Source organism: Chaetodon trifascialis, chromosome 24 (assembly GCF_039877785.1).
Source record: "Chaetodon trifascialis isolate fChaTrf1 chromosome 24, fChaTrf1.hap1, whole genome shotgun sequence".
In the NCBI taxonomy this organism is placed as follows: Eukaryota; Metazoa; Chordata; class Actinopteri; order Chaetodontiformes; family Chaetodontidae; genus Chaetodon; species Chaetodon trifascialis.
The window spans coordinates 14,118,200-14,142,306 of NC_092079.1; the positions used below are offsets into that span (position 1 = coordinate 14,118,200).

The window sequence follows — 24,107 nt, forward strand, 5'->3', positions numbered from 1 at the left end:
TGAAGATTCCTGAAGCTGTTCCGTGCACCTGAACGCACCTGGAGGCACAACCCCGCCCTCAGAAGGAGCAGCAGGTGGTGCTGAGGAGGAGCTTTGGAAACAGCAGGATGTGTGGATGCAGCCTGGCTCCCTGCAGCAGCAGCAGCAGTTCGGTGGTTTCCAGCAAACCTCCTTTACGTTCTAATGGCTTCCATCTGCTGCTGCTCAGCTTTGGGGGTTTTTCGAGGTATTTTCAGATGAGGCCTTCCGTTTTACGTGGAAAGCAGAAAGCGCGGGTGTCCTCGAACGCAGCGCAGCAGAGCTCAGACACAGAGCGGCGGGCCTGGTGACGGGCTGAGAGCGTGGAGCGGCAGCCTAAGAATAGCTCTGGTTAGCGGCCTCGCGGTCGCCCCGCGCTCGCCAGCCACCAATCAATCGCCGTGGGACTCCAGGCCGCCGTATTTTTAGATGGCAGGAATTTGAAAACAACACATCAGCGTCGCCGCTGCTCTCTGCGTTTCTCAGCGTTATGCAACGACATCAAAGCATTTCTTCTGAGTCGCTGCTTCCTGAACGCCGGACGGCAGATCTGGGAGCTGTTGTTCGGGGCTGGCTCGGACACGGTGCGCGAGGCCTCTTGAAAAGCCGCGTCGTGCTGCTTTTGGCAGAGCTGTGGCGTAATTACGGCGGGCGGCGGGCGCTCGGAGCTGAGCGGCCGCAGAGGCATTTTAAGAGGAGGTACGTCAGCGCTGAAGGACGTTTTCTCAGCCTGATGTTCGGGCTCTGGGGATTCCCGGTGACCACCAGCGTCCGGGTCGTTTCCCTGCAGCAGCTTCGGCTGAAGATCCCTCCAGAGTCCGTTTCACAGGCCGATCTGTGACGAACGACCACGAATTCAAGGAGCTGATGTTTAAGTTTAAGCGCATCAGCTTCGCCGTTGAAGGCTCAGTTTCTCCGGCGAGCGACCCGCAGCTAAAAATGGTTTGTGGGCCGTCCCCACATGACAAAGGCAGCAGAGATTTCAACCAAAATAAACTCCGTTTGATGGTTTTCAGAGCTCCAAACACACAGAGGAGGTCAGTGGTCAGAGGGTTAATGAGCAGCAGTGCCACAGGACGGCCTCAGCGCCTCACATCAGGCTCAGGTGTGACGGCCTGGACTCGGACCGCTCCACCTGCACGCCGTGTGCGCTCCACCGTGTCCGCTCCGCCAGCAGGAATCAAGGAGCTTTTCGATGTTTTCATTCGTTTCTGCAGAGAATGAACTCAACACTTCCTGCAGACGTTTGAAAGTAAAAGCCTGAAAAGCACATTTTGTCCTTTGAGCCAACTGGAGGCTTTTAATGTGAAACATCTGTGCAGGAAGTGCCACTGACATTTATTATGGCGACTCCTGCACTCTGTGTGAATTCCTCGGTATTACTGCTCAAAAAGCTTTGACTTTAACTTTATTAGTATCCTGAAAAATACGTAGTTTAAAAACAATAAATAAAAACAGGAAGTGAGAACAGCTGATCTCAGCAGAAACAGGAGCCTCTGTTTCTCTCTGTGCTGCATTAGGAGCCTTTCACAATAAAAGCCTAAAGCTGTGTCTTTGTTTTGAGCATCCTGAAGGACTGGGGACCCTTTCACAATAAAAGCCTCCATGCTGGGCTTCCTCTGACAGCATGAGCTCTTTAAAGGACTGGACCAGAGCACCAGCCCTGAGGACAGGACGAAGAGGCCTGAAGCAGCTCGTTGCTGAAGGTCGATGATGAGTCGATGATGTCTCTGCCCCCCCAGCAATGACAGCTTCCTGCAGTCTGATGTCCCCTCAAATGTCTCCGTGTGAAGGATCCATGAGGACGCTTCTCCAGCCTCCACAGTGAAATATTAAAGGCACACGAGCTTCAGCAGAAGTGGGTCTTCGCCTCGGGAGGCTGCTGTACTGAGCAGCATGGGGGGGGCAGCCGGGCGGCTTTAATATTGGATGAGGAATATGGCCGTCTCCGCGGGGCGTGTGGGCAGAGACGGCGTCGGAAAGCACGGTTAGCTTTTTATTTGCTGGCAGATGAAACATTCATGAGAAGGTGACGTCGTTGAAGTTTCGTTCGTTTCTGAGGATCATTTCAAAGAGGAGAAAGCCCAAACGTCACTCAGAAACTCCTGATTTTAGAGGGTTGGAGCGCGTCTTTAAGCGTCAACACGTCCTGTCTGCGTCTCGTCTGGAGTCTCGCTGACGCTGAAGCCTATCGGCCTGCAGAGCTCCATGCGTGACCGTCTCCGCTCTCTTCTTCTTTACTTCTGCTCCGCTGGTCAAATCTGGGCTTTTGTCTCGCTCTGAGTGCAGAAGGAGGAGACGAGAGGACGGAGGAGAAAGCTTGTGGAAAGACGGAGGCGCAGCTGGACGGCAGAGGACGGCGCTGTGGGCGGCTGCGTGCAGAGATGGAGGTTGTTAACGTCGAACTTTGCCTGCCGGGCTTTTTAATCCTGCCTCACTTCATTATTTTCTCCTGCTTTTTCAAGGCGATTTAATCTGCTTTGCTTTTTTATTTATTTATTTCACGGATGTAATCTTGGAAAGAGGAGGGGCGGCGGCGTAAAGCTGGATGAGTTTGGCACAGCGACGCTGGACGGCGTCGTTTTTTTGGCTCGAGGACGAAACGAGAAGGGAGACAGATCCAGCCAGATCTGACAGAGGACAGACGGACAGAAGACAGCGCTCTTACCTTCAGGGGACTCCTCCTGGACGTACGTTCCTGTCAGGTACCTGTGGACCAGCGCTGACTTACCGCTGGCCAGGTTACCCACAATGCCCTGGGAGAGAGGGGTCGGCAATGTCAGATTAAAATTCGACTGAATTTAAGTTGAGGAGAGTTTGGACGTTCGTCCCACAGACGAGGACGGACTCACCACTTTGAGCTCTGGTACCGTCCGACTCAGCGTCCACTCCTGACTGTTCACGAACGCATCTGCAAGAGACACAGAGGACAAAACACACCCGTCAATCAAACGTGAAGAACATGTGGTGCCTTCAGGTGCAGCATGTTAAAGACAGAACTTTAAATTCATTCAGTGCAGATGTTGAGGACGTTCCTGAAGATGTCTTTGCTGCTGTCAGTTTACCGTCGAGCACATGGTGACAAATGAGGGAGAGGAGGAGGACGAAGAGTCTCATTAAAACTGACAGCAGGCGGAAGATGATGACAGGAGACACACAAACACAACAGGGGACAGAGACGGAGACGAAACGGCAACAACAAGACGAGAGCAGAGCGAGCAGCGTCTGACTGAAGACATGATGACGTGAAGAACACGTCCATGTTTAAATGTGTCTCACAGACCGCCTCGTCTCTGTGGGGGCCGGCCTTTTGTCCCACACCGGGACAGGTTAAGACACCTGGTGAACTGGTCTGTTTGAAGCGGACCCAGACCCTGACTGAAGGCGGGTCCTCAGATCCGGAGCGGGGGCGGCGAGCTGAGAGGTCGTGGGAAACGAGGGGTCGCCGCGGCGTTCCTCCCACACACACACGAACTGAGCTGTGAGTGTGTGTGACTGCAGTGTGATAGTGTCAGTGTTATCAGGGCGGTCTCACACACACACACAGACACACACACACACACGCACACACACACACCTTCTGTATCTGAACAATAACACATCACTGCCTCCAACACAAACACTGGACGGCTCAAACTCGTCCTTCCACTCGCTCGTCTTCCTCAAAGACTGAAGCCTCTTAAAGGACGACTTGAGACCAAAACTGTCCACGAAGATCTCAACGACCTCTTTAATACCCCCCACACACACACACACTCTCACACACACACTCACCATTAAGCGGCCTGTGCGACACCTCGGCCTGTGTGTTAAGTAGGCCACTGGGCCGCGTCCACTTAGAGCCTTCAGTCCTTTTTTACTTATTCATCAGCAGCAATCTGTGCCGGGGGGGTGCGGGGGGGGGGGCAGTAAAAGCCTCGAGAATCACGTCTGGATTAAAAAAAGGTGTGAAAATGTTTCCTCTGCTGATGGAGGACGATCAGAGGAAGTTCTCCTGTTTCAAACACTCAATAAGCTGAATTTTGAACAGTCTGGTTCACATCACATCTGATTCTGAGCTCTGAGCAAAACTGATGAGTGAAGAGTGCTACAACCATCCTCCTCCTCCTCCTCCTCCTCCTCCTCCTCCTCCTCCTCCTCCTCCTCATGAAGAAGATAAACTGCAGCTCCCTCACATCGGTGTCACTGGTTTCACAGGCTGTGACCAGTTCAACCAAACACCAGAGGCTTTTTCGCTGCTTCTACAAACTCTCACTCTCTGTGGCTGAAAGCTTCAAATCAACCCTCCTGGACTTTGACAGAGTCCCGCAGGACGTTCTGCTGTCGTGTCCACAGCTGGACACGCCGACACACAAACAGCTGTTGTTGTCTCCAGCTGTTGCTGTGATACGGGATGAATCAGGAAGCAGGCCGGTTCATCCTTTCACAGTAAAGGTCTCTTTAAAGCGTCATAATTCAGCCTCTGTTGGGTCCTGCTGAGCCGCTGAGCGTGCTTGGTATCAGTCTGGAAAGAATCCAGAAAGAAGCGTCCTCATTGGCTGGTGGGCACACAGAGGGGGGCATTGTTGAGGCCTCTACAAACGTCGGCCTGTGTCTGCGCGACCCCTCCCTCTCTGCCAGGCAGGATGTTGATCCAGCTGCTTCCTGTTTTCAGGGGCCCTCCGGTTCCCCTCTGCTGGTTCCCAGTAAGACCCACCGCCAAGTGATGGAAATGACCATCAGGGCCGCGATTGGCCGCTTCGCCAGGTGACCCGGCGTCAGGGTGGTCAGAACGGGACGGTTAAATCGAGCTCTGATGTTGAAGAGACACTTGATGACATCAAGAACTGACGCCGTCTGCATCCTCACTGGAAGCAGTTAGCTGTTAGCCACATTGCTAAGACAACAAAGGTGTTTTTACACCTTTAAACTGCCACCAGACAGGAAGCTGGATCGACCAATCAGCTCGTGAATTAACAGACTTCACAGCTGAGGAGTGGTCATATATAAAGCTGCACAGCACATCTGAACATCAGACAGGCTGCACAAAAATAAAAAACGAGTGCTGGTTGGACGAAACTGTGCTCAGTCAGCAAGTGGAGGGAAAGTCCAGGAACGTTTCAGAGGGGATTCTGGGTAAGAAAAGACATGAGGAAGCAAAAACATCTGGGAAGACGTGGGCGGCACACCTGAACTCAATCAACACACAAACAGTGAATCACTTCATGACTGCATTAACGAGCGATGAGGGCGAGGAAGAGAGGAAGAGGAAGACGTTTCTGAGAGTGAAGAAGATGAGGAGAGGAGAGGAGAGGAGAGGAGAGGAGAGGAGAGGAAGAGGAGAGGAGAGGAGAGAAAGAGGAAGTGGAGAGGAGAGGAGAGGAAGAGGAGAGGAGAGGAGAGGAGAGAAAGAGGAAGAGGAGAGGAGAGGAGAGGAGAGGAGAGGAGAGGAGAGGAGAGGAGAGAAAGAGGAAGTGGAGAGGAGAGGAGAGGAGAGGAGAGGAGAGGAGAGGAGAGGAGAGGAGAGGAGAGGAGAGGAGAGAAAGAGGGAGAGGAGAGGAGAGGAGAGGAGAGGAGAGGAGAGGAGAGGAGAGGAGAGAAAGAGGAAGTGGAGAGGAGAGGAGAGGAGAGGAGAGGAGAGGAGAGGAGAGGAGAGGAGAGAAAGAGGGAGAGGAGAGGAGAGGAGAGGAGAGGAGAGGAGAGGAGAGGAGAGGAGAGGAAGAGGAGAGGAGAGGAGAGGAGAGGAGAGGAGAGGAGAGGAGAGGAAGAGGAGAGGAGAGGAGAGGAGAGGAGGAAGAGGAAGGTTCACAAAGTGTCACCTCTTCCTCAGCCTGAGGATGGAACCAGCAACCCTTCGGCTAAAAAACAACCTGAAGAAGACTGAAGGACAGACAGACCACAGGTAAGACAGAGTTAAATGAAACGCTCTGAGTGAGGAGACAAATGAGGACGGGGAGAAAACAGATGGAGAGGAACAGATGGATGGAGATGAAGAGCTCTTCACTTCGTCATCGCTGAGGGAGGAAAAACTTAGAAATGAGAGCAGGCGTCATGGGACTGGAAACACTCCTCCATCCACTCCTCCCTCCATCCATCCCTCAATCCATCCCTCCATCCATCCGTGCCAGCACAGAGCTGCAGAGCTGGGACAGGAGAGGAAGAAGAGGAGGACAGACAGCATGGAGGACGCCTTCACAGTGAGGCGTCAGGACTCCATCATTGACTGGTGGTTCTGTTCGACAGACACTGACGCGTCAGAACATCCATCTTTAAACCAGCAGACATGCAGGAAGTCCAGAATCTGAGGCCTTCAAACCGAAAATAACACAGCAGAGACACACAACCCTGAACCTGAAGTCCTTCACCCTGCACACCAAGACCACGAGGGCTTTCCCTTTCCTGTGGATCCAAGACCTGAATCCTTCAGCAAACCACGAACTATGAAACCACAAGAACCCAGAACCTTTGCGCCTCAAAGACCCTCACCAGGCGTTCAGGCTGCACAGGTGTGCTTTCAAGCTGCAGGTGAAGGTGAGATGACTTCTGCTGCTTCAGCTAACGCTAACGCTAATGTGACAGACTACATTTTTAACTCTGAACCGAAAACACCAAAGATCTTCAGTCCTAAAGAGCTCTGAAAATCAAAACAGGACTTTAATCTGCTGCACACACTCGTCATGTTTACATCCCCCAGAGGCCAGGACCTCCATCTTGATGCAGAATGTGGAGAACCAGAACCCTGTAATCAGAACCCTGAAGAACAGAAAGCACAAATAAATAAATACATTTCTTCTTTCAACTCGTGCAGTTCAGCTGCCATGTCTAAATACTGGGTCCCGCTGAGTGACAGGTTTGTTTACGAGGGCCACACAAAGACAGCGAGTTTATGCGAAGGCAGCTGGAGGACAGAGAGACACGAGAGGACGCAGCAGGAGCAAACACCAGCACGAGGTCTGAGCTGGAGACGACGGGCTCCAGGGACGGCACGAGACACCAGAGCAGATCTGTTCCTGATCAACGAGAACAGGCAGGAAACACCGAGCATCATGGGTAAAGTACAGAGGAAGACAGAGAGAAAAAACAAACGCGAGCGAGCAGGAAGTGGAGGATAACATGAGATGAAGATCAAAGGATGCAAATGAAAGCCTGGACTGATGCGACTCGCTTTCATTTCCTCGCTCACGTCTGCGGCAGACATGTTGGATTTCAAACGGCGAGCTCGTCTTCTTCATGCCTGCAAACGCGATCGACTCATCGAGGGACGGAGGTGTTTACAGGGAGAGGATGAGGTGGACGGAGCTGGTCCCTGTCTGTCTGCTTAGGGGCTGTCTCGCTGCCTCTTTTCCCATCAGGCACTGCAGGCGGGCACGAACATCATGATCCACGTTTCAAGTCCAAAGATCTGAAATCTGTCTGCAGCTGCAGGAACATCTGACCTGAGATCAGACTGCAGCCTGAAGTCGTGTCAAACACAGACAGCCTCGTCATGGACGGGTCGTCCAGAGAGGACTGCAGGGACTCAGAGGGGGACAGCTGACGTCCACGACCTAAACGCTAATGCTAGCATGCTAACTACGACAATGCTAACATGATGCAGACCCAGTTCACCATCTTAGTTTAGCGTGTTAGCGTGTGAACTAAAACTTCTGGGCTTTGGATCCTCGTTGATTGATCGATTGAGGACGTGATCAGCAGTTGAACGCTGCAGGCTGATCCTGATCCTGATCCTGATCCTGATCATCCTCATCATCATCATCATCATCATCATCCTCAGCTCTCTCTCTCGGCTGTATTTCTTCCATCAACAGTAAAACCTGCACATTGACCTCAAACCACAACTTTATTTAAACCGACCACACGTTCACATCCATGTTTAAACTCTACAGCTTTTACTCCACGAGGATGCAGCGACCAATCAGTCCATCGTTTACGCATTTAATGGATCCTGATTGGTCCGAACAACGACTGGAAACAGAAAACAGAGATTTTCTTGGTCGTTGATCAAACCCGAACACGCTGATGTCACCAGTGGAAGAAATAGAAACCAGAGGGGAAAATCAAACTTCAGTGTTTCTGCCAGCAGCCGAGTCGACCTCGAGGTGACCGCCGGCTGCTCTCCGCCCAGAGAGGCCGGTCAGCAGCCGCAGCCAAACGTGGCCGCCGCTAATTACAGCACGCCGGTTCGGCCCTGATCGACCTCTCAGCGCCCGAGCGGGAGGCCGGCTGAGGAGGCCCCACAGAGCAGCTTCAACCTGAACACAACAACAAGCCGAACACCTGAGGAAACACCTGCTGATGCCTCACACAAACACAGAGTCACGATGACATCACCGGCCTTCCTACGCCCTGCGTCCTGAGGCATTCTGGGAATCCGAACTTCTACAAAACCATGAGAGGAATCCCGGTGAGTCAAGGAGCCTCGGCGGTCCTCAAACCGGTTCTGTCTAATCTTAGAAGGTAAACACGATGAGCAGGTGACGCCTCTGTGCTGTAACAACACGCCTCACCTGCGATGGAGGAACACGCCTCAACAACAACACGCTCAAGATCCTTCGCACGACTTTCTGCACGCACTGAAGACACACACCTGACAAACACCTGAGCAGCACCTGCACCCACAGCACTGACTGATTCTGAGGATCAGACGTTAATCCAACGTCCAGCAGTGAAAACACATCAGCTCTCTTCTTCGTTGGCCTGTTACAGATCATCAGAGCAGGATGACAACGTTAACGCCATCACCTGGACGGCGTGGTGACGCCACCGCCGCGACGTGCTGGATTACTGTGATCAAACCTGCTGGATTTCCAGCCACACCTGCTGATGAACAGAGTGAGAGAAGAGTGTGAAGGTCATCACCTGAGCTAACGCTAACGCTAACATGATGTAAGAGGACAGCTCAGGAATGTGATGCCGTGACAAACTGTTGGCGTGACGGGTTTGAGCTCCTCACGCGTCAGAGGACGCCGGCAGAGACGTAAACAACGTCTCGTGTTCGGCAGCTTCGTCCAGGCTGTGCAGCGTGGAGTCGAGCCCGATCAACGAGCTGATTAACTGATCAACAATCAATCGCTGAGTCATTTCTTTAAACACAGAAGCTCAAACCTCTCAGTGTGAACATCTGACAAAGCGCTCACTGTCCTGTCTGGACGTCAAAACACACACACACACACACACACACACACACACACACACACACACACACACACACACACACACACACACACACACAGATTAGACAGAAGCACACACACACACTCCTGGGTGGAATGGCTGTTCGTTCGGGGTTGGGTGTGTGTGTGTGTGTGTGTGTGTGTGTGTGTGTGTGTGTGTGTGTGTGTGTTAGATGAACCTTTGTTGGTTTCACGGTTTCATTTAATAAAACTACGACTTTTCAGGCCTTTTGGAGCAAACTGAGGCAGAAATGAAGGAAATGAAACATGAACAGCTGCTGCATGAATAGAGGTCTGAATGGTGAGTGTGTGTGTGTGTGTGTGTGTGTGTGTGTGTGTGTGTGTGTGAGAGTGTGTGAGTGTGTGTGTGTGCGTGCATGTGTGCGTGCGTTAAAGTGATGAGTTATTGTGTTCAAGCTTCTTCTGAATGTAAAACCTTCCTCGTCAGTCAGGTGACGACAGCTGTACAGTGTGTTTACGGAGTGAGTGTGTGTGTGTGTGTGTGTGTGTGTGTGTGTGTGTGTGTGTGTGTGTGCGTGCGTGTGTGTTTCTACCTGTCAATTTCCATTTGTCACCGTTAATTAAACCTGTCGGACAGGTAACGACATGCACACACACACAGGGCTCTACACCTGCCTATGTTAAACATGGACATGGACACACACACACACACACACACACACACACACACACACACACACACACACACACACACACACACACACACACACACACACCTTGTTTCTGTCACTGTGGCCGTTAAACGTCAAACCAAAACAACAAACACGCTGTGTTGATTCAGTCCAGGTGTTCAGGTGTTCAGGTGAGATCTGCTACAGTTAGCATTAGCTTCAGAGACACAGACAGGAAGGACACAAAGGACAGGAAGGACAGGAAGGACATGAAGGACACGCTTCGATGCAGAAAGGCGAAGAGGGAAAGAAGACGAGTCGATGCTGAAACTTCTTGTCTTCTTCGTGACGTTTGCTCTTTGGTGAAAGTCTCATTTCTGTTGAAGGATGATGAAGAGCGTCTGGATAAATGTGAGCGAGTCTCTGACACTCAAACTGAACGTCCTCCTCTCTGTCTTTCCTCTGTCATCCGCTCACAGAAATCAGCTGCATCAGCACAAAACAGGAAAAGGGCGTGAAAGGATGACGGACAGGCAGCAGAGGGGCTGATGGGAAATGTGGCCGGCACAGATCTGAACCAGTTTTCACTCGTTTCCTCCTTTTTTCCACATGAAGACACAAAAAGACTGTCCCTGAACAGCAGCAGCTGTCCCAAAGAGGAGGAGGAGGAGGAGGAGGAGGAGGAAGAGGAGGAGGAGGAGGAGGAGGAGGAGGAGGAGGAGGAGGAGGAGGAAGGTGAGACAGGAAGTTCATGGCTTCAGATCAGGGACACAAAACGAAACTTGTGCTGTACGACTGTTTAAATAAAGTTATTCAAATGAGCTTTACAAGCTGCAACATCACAGCATCATGAGTACTTTTACTCTGATACCTGAAGTACATGTTAATGCAAATACTCACAAGTACTTTGACTGAAGTAAAATCTTAAATGCCGTATGTGTATTTCTACACTGTGGTACTTCTACTCATCTACATCTGAGTATGTTTTCCACTGCTGTCCTGCTTGTTGGATGATGTCATAATGCAGCGTAGTGTGTACACACACACACACACACACACACACACACACACACACACACACACACACACACACACACACTAATGAGCTGATGATTGTCTACAAAGCCACTGAAAACACACAAATGAGGAAACTCTTGTGTAGCCTGACAACAGCCTCTCTCTCTCTCTCTCACTCACACACACACACACACACACACACACACACACACACACACACACACACACACACACACACACACACACACACACACACTTCATACCTCTGATTGATGACTGTGGGTTTTTATTAAAATCCAAATCTCCTGGTATTGCGAGTATTTCCTCCAGATGTGTGTGTTCATGCTTCCCACACACGCACACACACACACACACACACACACACACACACACACACACACACACACACACACACACCCCTCCTCCACTCTGATTAAAGCTGCCTGCCTGAGGGGAAACCAGGAAGTTGGAGCAGGAAGAGGATGGCAGGCGACCAACCACGGACGAGCTGAGACAAAGGGGCTGTGCTGTGATTGGATGAGCGCGATCAGATGGGAAACAGAGAAGAGGAGCTGCAGGAGTCTCCTTCAGCTCTGCGGCGAGTTTTCCTGCAGACTGCTCACATTTCGCCTGACTTCCTGAAACTTACGGGGGTGAGATGGGGTTGACCTCTGACCCCGGGTCTGGCCTGAGAAGCTGCTTAGTATTCATGTTGGTGTCTGGCCTCATGTCGCACACATTGTCAGGTAGAATAAAGACGGAGGGCAGCAGCTCCATCAGAAGCAGCTTTTATAGCAGGAGGCCTCCAGCAGGTCAACGAGTGACCCCGAGGACAAAGCACTCTGGGTAAAAACAGTAGGAGGCTCCCTGTGGACCAACAGATCTGTTTCTAATAACAAACCACAAGCTTTCCTTCGTCCCTGCTGACACTGAAGAACCTCTGAAAGAGTTGAAATGCAGCTCCAAGAAGTGCTTGTTTGACGTGCGCAGCAGGAAAAACCACGGCGAGCCCGACAGAAACGACAAATCTGAACATCTGCAGCTGCAGGTCGAAGACAAGCGTCCACACGGGAGCTTCAGTCCAGCTGCATTCTGCTGTCTTTGCTTTGTCCTCTTCAAGAGTCTGCTGAAGTCATTGATTCATATGTTCCTGACTGACACAGTCAAAGCGTCGGACAGAAGAGTGACTGTGTGGACCGTCGCCACGATATCAGTGAGTTTAGAGAGTGGAAGCAGAGAAACACACTCATCAGCTCTGCAAAGAGTAAACATGCTGATGAATGAGCAGCATGTCCGCCAACATTATCATTACCATCTCCACTTACAGCCCACCTCCCGCCTCTGACCTCAGATCTGTCACAACCACTCCAGGCGCACTGTGTGTGTGTGTGTGTGTGTGTGTGTGTGTGTGTGTGTGTGTGTGTGTGTGTGTGTGTGTGTGTGTGTGTGTGAAATGTGGGGGAGGGTCTACAGTCCGTCGACATGTGTAAATGTGGCGTTCATGTCAAGTCTTACTGCTCTGTTGCTGCAGCTCTGCCACCAAAATAAAACTACCTTTCCCAAAAATCTGCTGCTCCATCAAACAACAACAGTTAATGTTCACTGTTACTTTGTCTCATCGTTACTTTGTTCCATCGTTCTTTTGTTTCATTGTTAATTTGTGTCATCGTTACTTTGTTTTGTTGTTGTTTTGGAGATGAGACACCACATTATGTTGAAAACGAAGACTTTGTCGATGACCTTGAAGACATTAACGGTTAAAAAGAGGCATTTCCAAACTTTAAAGACTTCACAGGGCTCCACTGTGGGTCACTGACCGTCACAAAGGGACAGAAGCTTTAAACGGGTGGATGAACTTGGTTTTGACCCTAAACTGACACTTGAATGAGTTCCTGCTTTAACTTCTGTCACCAGATGTCTTCATGTCCACTCTCCTCAAACCAGAATCCACCAGAAAACAGTCTGACAGTTTGACTTGATGTAACTGGAGCGTTGGCCGGAGCTCAGGACATCGGGGTTTCAACAACGTTCCCATCGGCGGCGTAACATTGGGCCAATCCTGGCAGAGCTTCGCTTTCCCATCTCACGGACAACAGACAGCCTTGTGTGAGGCGCTCGCAGGAGGCCCAGCTGTTCCCGAGGCCGAGGCCACGGGAGGTGAAGGGACGGCGGGCGAAGAGGACGCCGGCTCGGCCGCCCACAGAGCCGAGCTAGCTGAGCTGCTGGCAGCGAGAGGCGGCGAGGCGTCGACTGAAGCAGCTCTCAGTGACACGACGGCAGCAGGTGTGAGAGAAAGAGGCTGTGTTCGAGCGTGAGAAAGTGAACATTCAGAGGAAACAGGGAGGAAGAGGACGATGTGGTGGCCATCAGGAGCTTCACAAAGAATCTCAGAGCTCATTAACCCTTTCAGCACCAGCAGAGACTGATTTAAGAAGGACAACACTTCAGCTGAAACATCAGAACAAACAAACGTCTGCTGCTTTGGTCCAAAGTCAAAGGTAAAACCCAGAAAAACTCCCAAGATGCACTTCACTGACAGCAGGTGGAACTGCAGCTTTAATCACTTCACTTTCACATTCTGGGTCAGTTGAGGACACGTTCAGTGACTCTGGCCTTTCTGCTGGTCTGTGCTACAGAGGGTGGCGGGGACAGCCAGGCGTTTGGGAGACGTGGTTTTTGTTCTGATCAGCCGTCAGTTTTAGCCCGAAAATGCTAAATATGAAAACAAGCTGCAGCTGAGAACTGATCACAGACCTGCTCAGACTGACGGATCGAACTCACCTCAAACTGACCACCGAGTGACTGACGAGCTGGTGGACTCACGTGTTCAGGGTCTGCCGGCTCAAGGTCCGGTCCTGGACTGTCTTTGGACAGAAGCGTCTGCCAAACGAACGCAGAGCTCAAACACGTGCTGATCGCGCTCTGAGGCCTTCAGCTGGAAACCGTCAGCCTCCTCTGTGACACTGAGGCTCCAGACAAACCATGCAAAACACAAAGCGACTCTTTATCTGATGGCAGTTTGACCACGAGGTCGTAAAGCCGTTCATGTCGACAGACGCACACTCATCAGCGTCCGCCTGATATTCAAAAGAGCTCAACAGAACTGAATGAAGCGACGTCTCACTGCTGGACCACCATGACGGGACCCTGCAGATCCCACTGGGTGATAATGGACTTTGTAATCTACGTGGATCTGGATCTGAGCTGTTAATGGTTCCAGCTGTCAGCGGCTGGAAATACATTTCATCTCAATTTCATTCTGTTTCTGCAGGTTTTGACACTCTTTGGCTCTTTCCCCTCACTTCTGTTACCATGTGATGAACTATAGAGAGTTCAAACCTCATTTTCAGCATATTATTATTTGACAGTGTGACAAATCTCTCAAAGTGTCAGAAACACTAAAGGAAAACGATCTTTTCATCTCTGAAACATCAACAGCACAAATGTTACGAAGCACCTGTGATCAATCACCAATATTACACCCACAGATCACACACAAGTATCAATACATGCTGATATCTGACTGATACAGGTGCAGGACACACACACACGCACGCACGCACGCACGCACGCACGCACGCACGCACGCACGCACACATTCCAGCAGATAGACACACACACACACACACACTGTGACAAGCTTAATGCACACACACACACACACACACTGACCTAAATATCAGCCTTTAATCAGACAGGCTGAACCATCCCCCAACACACACACACACACACACACACACACACACACACACACACACACACACACACACACACACACACACACACACACACACACACACACACACAGTTGGCAGCATGCCTGATGCTTTTCATCCTCATCCCAAATCAAATAAACCCTCCGTCACACCACCAGCTACTAACTGGTTCATCAGCTACACACACACTTGAACACGCACTCTCATCCTCACACCTTGTGATATGAACACACACACACACACACACACACACACACACACACACACACACACACACACACACACACACACACACACACACACACACACAGGTTTCAGTGCAGAGCGATTAGGTGTCCATTTAATCAGAGAGCTTATCAGACTGTCCAGGAGTCGTGTGGAGCAGAATTAGACAGCATTTGTAACCTAGATGGGGTCTTAGTGACCTGTGTGTGTGTGTGTGTGTGTGTGTGTGTGTGTGTGTGTGTGTGTCCTTTCAGTGTGTATTGTCCTTTCAGAGGACAGCAGGGCAAACGGGCAGTTTGACCCTGAATCCAGACTTTCAGGATTCTAGCTGTGCAGCAGCTCGTGGCGGCTTACGATCAGAGATGGTGTGTTTAGGGGAGACAGCGAACAAAGCAAACAGCTGTAGTTTGGCTTGTAAACTGGTGTGTGTGAGCGTGTGTGTGTGTGTAAACACAGCAGTGACGTTCAGGTTCACTCAGGTTCATTAGCATCTTTACATCCAGCAACTCGCTCTGCTTCCTCTCTGATTACAGCTTCCTTTGTTCTCCAAACTACTGCTTCTGCATGGACACATGAGGCGGAGGAGGACAGCCAGGCAGCACAGGCATCTGTGTGTGTGTGTGTGTGTGTGTGTGTGTGTGTGTGTGTGTGTTTCAGCCTGCTTACATCATGCATTAATGCTGGCTTGCATGTGGAAAGTGTGTGTGTGTTTTAAAACCTAAACTCAGCGGCTCACTGCAGTGCTTTGGTCCTGATGCTGGGTATCAAAGGGTTCACAGTGTGTGTGTGTGTGTGTGTGTGTGTGTGTGTGTGTGTGTGTGTGTGTGTTGTCCTTGTGTTCTGCCCTACGATGGATTTGAGCCTTATGTAAGAGCTTTAAACATGGGGGGGGGGCAGATCGCCGTGACGCTCCTCTGGCACACCAACGTCGTTCGACCAGTGGTGGATTATGGGACGCAGCACTGGCGCACGGGGGGGTCGTAACACACACACACACACACACACACACACACACACACACACACACACACACACACACACACACACACACACACACACACACACACACACACACACACACACACAGGCTGCCTGAGGTGTGTGAAGTGACACACAGGTTCACTGTTTGTGTTCAGTTGTGTTGTCTGTGTGTGTTTCAAGGTGCAGCACGAATGTTGATGCGCAGTTCGTCTGACATATTAGCTTAAGCAGCGTTGCATCATGGGAACTGTAGGATCCACCGTCGCCACAGTGGAGACATAAAGTCAGGATATCTCTGCTGCGCAGACTGTGATCATCTTTCTATGAAAACTTCATGGATGTTCAACACTAAAAGGCCTGAAAGACCCTTTAAACAGAGTCTTCATCAGGGCACAAACACTGAACACAGCCATCACCCTGATGAAGACCATGAGGACCAGTCAGAGTCTTCGTCAGGGCACAAACACTGAACACAGCCATCACCCTGATGAAGACCATGAGGACCAGTCAGAGTCTTCATCAGGGCACAAACACTGAACACAGCCATCACCCTGATGAAGACCATGAGGACCAGTCAGAGTGTTGAACTCCAACGAACTGAAGGCTTTTACTACTAACTGTCTGTCTCTCTCACACACACAGACACACTCCTTACTGTCATGTGAGCGATGAAGCACAAAGTACAAGACTTAAACACACACACACACACACACACACACACACACACACACACACACACACACACACACACACACTGAGGGTGTGTGTGTTGCTGCGAGGTGGAATGTGCTACTTCACCGCTTCCAACGGCCTGTTCAAATAAGGGAGCACGTCCCTCTAAACCACACACACACACACACACACACACACACACACACACGCACACACACACGCACACACACACGCACACGCACACACACTCGCCACAAGGTCCATTTTGGGTCTGAAGAGGAAATGGGGAGGAGGAGGAGGAGGAGGAGGAGGAGGAGGAGGAGAGAGGGCCGGAGCAGCAGGGTTAGAAGGAGGAGGAGGGTGAAGACGAAGGACACACATGCTCTTTGACCTTAAAACAACCTCTGCCACTGGGGCGACACAGCAGCCGGCTAATAAGCAGCGAGTGTGTGTCAGGACAGACAGGAATCAGACAGATGTGGAGGCGTCACTGCACAGCTGATTTATCTCCACACACACAGAACAATGTTCCGCACACTGAACCTGAAACAGCCAATGACGCGACAGATGACAAAGCGAACAGCCAGAGTACACATGAAAAACATCGTGATCAGAGCACACGTGTCCCTCTCATGTAAAACAGATCACAGCATTGCCAAATTCTTCAGTCGACGAGTCTGAGCAGCTCCATGACGTGACGTCACTGACAGAGAAGCAGTCTGTCTGTGAGCTCTGAGCTGATGCACAGTGACACACGTCGCTTCAATTCACCGTTTTCCTCACAGAGTTTGGTGTAAAAGCTCCACTTCTCTGCTTTGATTCAGTCAGCTGTTTCCAGGCTGCGGCTCACATTCACACTCTGGTTCAGTTATTTTAACACACTGCCCACTGTGCACGGCCACAACACGCACACACACGCGCACACACACGCGCACACACACCATGCTCCACTGGCCTGACCCGCCTGCAGTAATGATCCAGTCAGAACAGAGCAGTTAAGGTGGACAGACAGAAATAAAGTCCCAGCCGGAGACTCGGAGAATCAGGACAGTCCTTGGCCCAGTTTTGATATCCCACAATCCTCAGTTCCTCACCTCTGTGACCTCTCTGCCAAACAGCAGTTAACAGACCTCAAACACACTAATTGAGTCATGTGTCCCGAGGTGACTCCATGCTAACATGTTAGCATAAACCACATTAAATGACAGGCTTCATGATAAGATTTCCTGACTGCAGACTCTATGCTAAAATATTAGCATATGCTATGTTAAGTGAAAACAGATGCATGATAACACACACACACACACACACACACACACACACACACACAAACTATATTGACTGATAGTAGGCTCCATGCTAACATATTAGCATACACACTGTGTTAGTGACAGTAGATGATCAGAAATACGAAGTCTGATACACAGAAGAAGTACTTTTACACAAGTAAGAGTACTGCCAGGCTGCGTCTTCCTGCTTTTTGTTGGAACGTGTCTGTTGCCAAACTGGTAGCAGGAACCGCTCAGCTAATTATGAGTCATGTGACTTTTGTTTACAAGGCCTGGTTGGCTAATGAGCGAGCAGCGTGAAACCAGGAAGAGTCCAAATACCAGAACACAACAAAGGCGACTCCTCCAGCCTGAATCTGAGCAAAGGCGGACATCAGCCTGTCTGTCTGTTCGTCACAGACAGAAGGACAGACGGACGGACAGGGAACAAGACGACTCATGTCCAGACACACAAACAGCTCCTGAACGCACTAAAACAGGAAACACAGTTTGATCAGGTGACATAAACACAACATGTTTGCTTGGACACACAGAGTTATAAATATGTCACATGTAGAGACACACAAACATGTCAGGAGTATGCTGAGCAGAGGGAGAAAGGAGGAAGAGGAGGAGAGAGGAGGAGAGGAAGGAGGAGAGAAATAAGTCAAGGAGGACGTGAGTAAGGAGGGAGAGGAAGGTAAGAGGAAACACAGAGGAAGGAAGAAGGAAGGGAGAGATGTGAGGGAGAAAACAATGTTCGGCAGAGGAGAGAGGAGAGGAGGGAGAGAAGGAAGGAAGGAAGGAAGGAAGGAAGGAAGGAAGGGAACATGAGGGAAAGAGGAAAGAACAAAAAAGGACAGAATGACAGAAACAGGGAATGAAGAAGGAAAAGGGAGTAGATGGAAAACCAGAGGAGAGGAGGAAGAGAGGAAGAATGGACGTGAAAGGAGAACTCAGAGAGTGAAGGAAGAGCAAGGAGGAAATGAAAGAAAGAAAGAAAGAAAGAAAGAAAGAAAGAAAGAAAGAAAGAAAGAAAGAAAGAAAGAAAGAAAGAAAGAAAGAGGATGAGAAGGAGTGAGGAGTGCAGGGATGGAGGGATGGAGGGATGCAAGGGAGAGGATGCAACAGGATGAGAGGAGTAAAAGAAGGAGAGGGAGGTGAGAGAAAAGGGAAGAAAGGAACTGGAGAAGGAAGGAAAGAAGAGGTAAACAAGGAGGGAAGAAGAAGAGGAAGAGGAGGAGGAGGAGGAGGAGGGCCACCTCTCCGTCATCCCTCCATCTCTGTGCTCCCTGCAGCATTTCTCCTAATAGGATTTTCTCCCTATTATACCCATTGTAGTGGAGACTCTCAAGTATCACTGTGTGTGTGTGTGTGTGTGTGTGTGTGTGTGTGTGTGTGTGTGTGTGTGTGTGTGTGTGTGTGTATGTGTGTGCGCAGGCCTAGTTTATGCATGGAGGGAAAGCAGAGAGGAGGATCAAAGTGTCTCTAACTAAGAAACAGCTCGCTTCATGTGGAGGAGCTGTAGTCGAGCCATTTGATGAGTGTGTGTGTGTGTGTGTGTGTGTGTGTGTGTGTGTGTGTGCGTGTGTGTGTGTGTGTGTGTGTGCGTGTGTGTCTGCGTGTGTGAGTGAGAAAGAGAGGAGCGTCTTTTTTCTTGTCTTTTTCCTCAGAGGAAGAGGAGATAACTGGATGCAGAAGCAGACGCAGTAATTGGTGTAGGCTGCACGAGCGTGTGCGTGTGTGTGCATGTGCGTGTGTGGGTTCTGACACACATGCCGTGCACATTACTTCTGCATGGCTGTGGATATAGGTCACACACGCAGACCCTCCGCCCTGAATACACACCCACATCCACACCCTTTTGCACACACATTCCCCTACATTTACTCCCTATAGATGGCTGGTCACACACACACACACACACACACACACACACACACACACACACACACACACACACACACACACACACACACACACACACACACACACACACACACACACCAGTAGACTCCATTAAGACACAGAGGGTCAGGGGAGTTGATGGGTGGGGCTGGTGTGTGTGTGTGTGTGTGTGTGTGTGTGTGAGAGATGTGCAACCACAGCAGTTTCACCGACAGCTCTGAGAATCTTCCTCCACAACTATGAGCCCTCCTCTTCTTCGGAGGAGGAGGCAAAAACACAATAATTCCCCTGATCAATGGATCTGTTTTCTGGTTTGACTGATCAGCTGTGCGATCAATAAACAGCTCACAGGTGCTCTGCTGACCTTCTACAGCCGGGACGAGGACACAAGCCGCTCTCCACCTGCTGCCACGAGGCTCCAGCAGCTCGTTCAGGGTTACTGCTGATGTGCCCTGCAGCCGCTCCCACTGCGTCTCAGGAATCCCAAAAATGGGGAGGCTGAGCCCCCCCACCCCCCGTCCACCCCCCCGCCTCGTGTCGGCCACCGGCGTCGTCAGACACAGACGCTAAACCTGTTAGTCGACCTCCAAGGCTGGGACCAGAGACCTGGAGAGCCCCCCGCCTCAGGAGGTCACCGCAAACCTGAGAGGGAATAAAGCTGCCACAGGTGTGAACACGTCATCCCAACAGGAGACAGGTGAGGCCGCTCAGGTGAGGCCGCTCAGGTGAGGCCGCTCAGGTGAGGCCGCTCAGGTGAGCTCTGCAAAGAGCAGGAAGCTCAGGATGGTGGAACACCTGAGGACGTGGAGCAGACTGTGCTGCTGAATGTGGCATCAGCCAAAACACTCCAAACCTGGACCAGAGCTGAGGATGGAGGACACACGGACCACCCTGAACCTTCAGGACCACCCTGAACACACACACACACACACACACACACACACACACACACACACACACACACACACACACACACCCTCACTGCACCCAAAAACTGTAGAAACTACACCGACAGGCTCTGCAGGAAGCTGGAATTAAAGGTGTTTTTCAAGACATCTGCATGTTGGATATTCTGGATCAGTCCAACAACACTTCCTCAAATCCTACAAAAGGGCTTGAGTTTAACTAAACTGGCTTTAGTCTCAGGCTGGAGTCTAACAGGAGCCTGCAGACTGAAGACAGAGAAAAAAAACAGGCTGGAGGACAATTAGTCCTAAATATGTGGTTTGTATTTCAGGTCAGGGACTGTTCGTGCTGCGGAGCAGGCAGCGAGTTCACTGTGTTTATGTTCAGCCATTAAACAGGACGGACACACACACACACACACACACACACACACACACACACACACACACACACACACACACACACACACACACACTCAGCAGAATGAATGGATCAGACCTGGCTGAGCTGCAGAGGTGTGAACATGTGGAGGCTGCTGGAGGAAGACACACATCTGTTTGTCTGTCTGTCTGTCTCCTCTTCCTCTCTGTCCTGTTTCCACTCATGTCCTCTGGATGGAAAGAGGATGCTGACGGTGTGCGTGTGTGTGTGTGTGTGTGTGTGTGTGTGTGTGTGCGTGTGCAGACATGAAGAGCTCATCGGTCCTGTCAGACCCCCCCGCGTCATGTGACCAGCCGTCAGCTCCTTCTTCTTCACGTGAACGTAAGGAGTCAGACTGCGCTCTGACTTCCCTCTTGCTTCATTTCTCCCACGCTGCTATTTTAAACCCTTTTTCCCTCCTCGCTCGTCTTTTTTTGGACGCTCCTGCTGGGAAAAAAATCACTTCTCTGCTGTTTGTTATCTCTGCGGCTTCCCTTTGTTTCAAGGTGAGATAGATTTACGCGCCCTCGGGGACGATCTGTCCATCTCGCCGCCGCTGACGGAACATTTCTGCTCGTTGTTTTCTGGGTTTGAGCTTTCGAAACGCTTCGTTTTAAATCGAGAACAAACGTGAGCTCAGAGTAATGAAAGACAAACAGCAGCGGCTGACGGCTGCTGCCACAACCAAACATCACCCTGCTGTCCAAAACAAACAACCGAGGACACGCACGCGCACACACACACACACACACACACACACACACACACACACACACACACACACACACACACACACACACAGATCCGTCCTCCCCCACTACAAACACACACTCTGTGAAGATCTCCACTTTAAAATCACATTACGTTTCTGCCTCAGAGTGAACAAACCAAAGCTCGACTTAAAGAAATGTGACAGGTCCAACTCAGTGGGGGCCAACCTGTGGTTTGGGGCCCCACAAAGGGCCCAAGATAAATGTGAGGAGGTCAAAAGATCGGAGGAGGATTAAAAAGAAACATAAGACTGAATGAGGGAGAAATGGTTCACACTAACGAGGGTTCACAAACCAACCAATCAATCAATCAATCAATACCAACATCGATCTCTGAGTGACTGAACGACAACATGAGGGAAACCTGAATCTGTCCCGCCGCACACATGACAGCTGGCAGGTGAGCGTGTTTGTACCTTCAGTGCTTCCTCCGTTCACGCTCTCCGTGCTGGACTGGGACAGCACCCTCCTCTTGGTCCGCCGCAGGGATCGGTCGGTGCTGGGGCTTCCCGCAGGGGTGGAGGGGGACGCCGCGTCCCTCCTGGAGAAGATCCCACTGAAGAAGCGAACCAGGCGCCTCTCGCTGGAGCGACCTCCCCCTCCCCTCAGCAGGAGCCCCCCTCCTGGCCCGTCCTTGTCGGCCGCCAGCCGCAGCAGGTCGCTGTTGTCCAGCGTCCGGTTCTTGTTGCCTCGCGCTCTCTCCCAGCGGCTCAGCTCAGACATGGAGCCCGTCTTGTTCAGGACGGCGCCGACCTCCAGAGTCCTGCTCTTCTGTCTGGTGGGGTCCGCGAGGCGGGACGCCAGGGGCGCGTCGGCGGCCTCCGCATCCTTCTCGCCGCCGCCTGGCGCGGCGTCGCGGCCAATGCAGCCGGAGCTGCTGTGGTGTTTGTCTCTGGAGAGCGCCCGCAGCCGCAGCAGCTCGCCGCCGGTCCAGTGCCTGAAGCTGAAGCTGCGGCGCAGCAGGCCAGGAGGTCGCTTCAGAGGAGGCGTCTCAGGGGACGAAGCTTTGGCCGCTTTGCCGTTGCTTTTGGAGTGAGACATTTTGCCGTCCCCGTTCAGAGGAGGATCAGGGCTCCTCTCCTCCATGCTCCTCGCCTTCAGGAGCCTCTTCTTCTTGTCCATGCTGCCGTTCTCCACAGCAGCAGCAGTCTGTGGACGTTCAGTGCAAACATCCTCTTTGAGTGTGTGTGAACGGTCTGCTTCCTGCTGCCGGCTCTCCTCCTGACCGGGTGCTGCCAGGCTCTCCGGGGCCTCTCTGCTGTGCTCTGCCACCGGGCTGGCGGCCTTCTCCTTCTGGAGGACATGTTTCCTGGAGACCTTCAGCCTCCCCAGCTCCAGCTGCCCCGTGCTGAACGTCCTGAAGTTCCTCATGTAGCTGTGCGACGACGAGAACTCGTCCGACTCGTCGTCCACCTCCTGCAGCTGCTCCAGCAGCCCGCTGCGCTGGATCTCCACCGAGCCCTCCCGCCGGAAGGTGCCGACCTTGGGGTTCTCCGCCCGCCGGGGGTCCGACGGCGGGTCATCCCCATCATCTAAACTCTCCCTCTTCACCAAGGTGAGGGAGATGCGGTAGACGGTCTTCCTCTGAGGCGTGCCCCTCTCCATCCTTTCAGGGCAGCTGGTGTCGAGGAGGTACATCCCTGAAGAAGAGTCGCTGATCTTCCTCCTCAGCTCTCCTTTAAAGGCTGTCTGCACAACTAATCCACTTATTATGAGACTAAATTGATGTTTTAATTCTTCTTTAATAATTGTACGACAGTCTAATCAAATCAAACTGAGGTTTTCTGTTGCTTTTCTTTGCCTTTTCTCCAAACTAACCTCGTGAATGGGCTTAAATCCAACGTGGAAGCTGAACATTAACTTGAATCGTTGCTCCGCAGACGGTAAAACGGGTTCAACCACATCAGAAAAAACTCCACGGGGCAATAACCGACATCTCCCTCATCCAGATGTGCAAACAGCGCGGACTTTGACGCAGGAAATGCATTCCGCGTTCATCCCTGCGGAATTAAACTGGCAACAAATGCAACAAACAGGCACGTCCTCCGCTCCTCTGTCCGGGTCTGCAGCGGCGACCCCCGGCATGGAAAACACTTTTCTGTCCGGACACAGGGAGTCTTTACCACCGCCAGTCCTCCGCCGCGCGTCCCGCTGGCAGCTCTGGATCCTGCTCAGGGGTCCGCGTCTCCATTACAGACCAACAGAGGGTAAATATTATTCTACCGCCGCGTCCCGGACGGTGCCAGTGCGTCGTCTCCCATTGTGTGCGCACATCCCCCGCAGCGCGGCGCAGCCAGCCGAGCCTCTTTCACCTCAACCCCGCTCCGATTGTGATTCAAATGTTGCTGTATTCAGAGCCCGGGACCCGGACCTGGCCTCCCCTCCTCCGCTCCGACGGCTTGAACCTCCCTGAGAGCGACAC

The 24,107-nt window shown here is 51.5% G+C and overlaps 2 protein-coding genes across 9 annotated transcripts in view; both read right to left on the reverse strand.

Annotated features, from left to right (window-relative positions):
* agap1 (ArfGAP with GTPase domain, ankyrin repeat and PH domain 1) overlaps positions 1 to 24,107 on the reverse strand; it is a 105,598-nt gene that overhangs the window by 59,134 nt on the left and 22,357 nt on the right. For 4 of the 8 annotated variants that reach the window (XM_070958001.1, XM_070957999.1, XM_070958000.1 and 1 more), the window contains exons 2-3: positions 2,871 to 2,929; positions 2,687 to 2,774 (exon numbers count right to left, since the gene is read on the reverse strand). In XM_070958001.1, coding sequence (XP_070814102.1) covers positions 2,687 to 2,774; positions 2,871 to 2,929 — 147 coding nt within the window. Of the gene's footprint in view, positions 1 to 2,686; positions 2,775 to 2,870; positions 2,930 to 22,101; positions 23,470 to 24,107 lie in introns of those variants that run through there. The other 4 variants (XM_070957996.1, XM_070957995.1, XM_070957993.1 and 1 more) reach the window with 2 other exon arrangements.
* faimb (Fas apoptotic inhibitory molecule b) overlaps positions 1 to 24,107 on the reverse strand; it is a 93,094-nt gene that overhangs the window by 43,624 nt on the left and 25,363 nt on the right. The gene's annotated exons all lie outside the window — the stretch shown is intronic.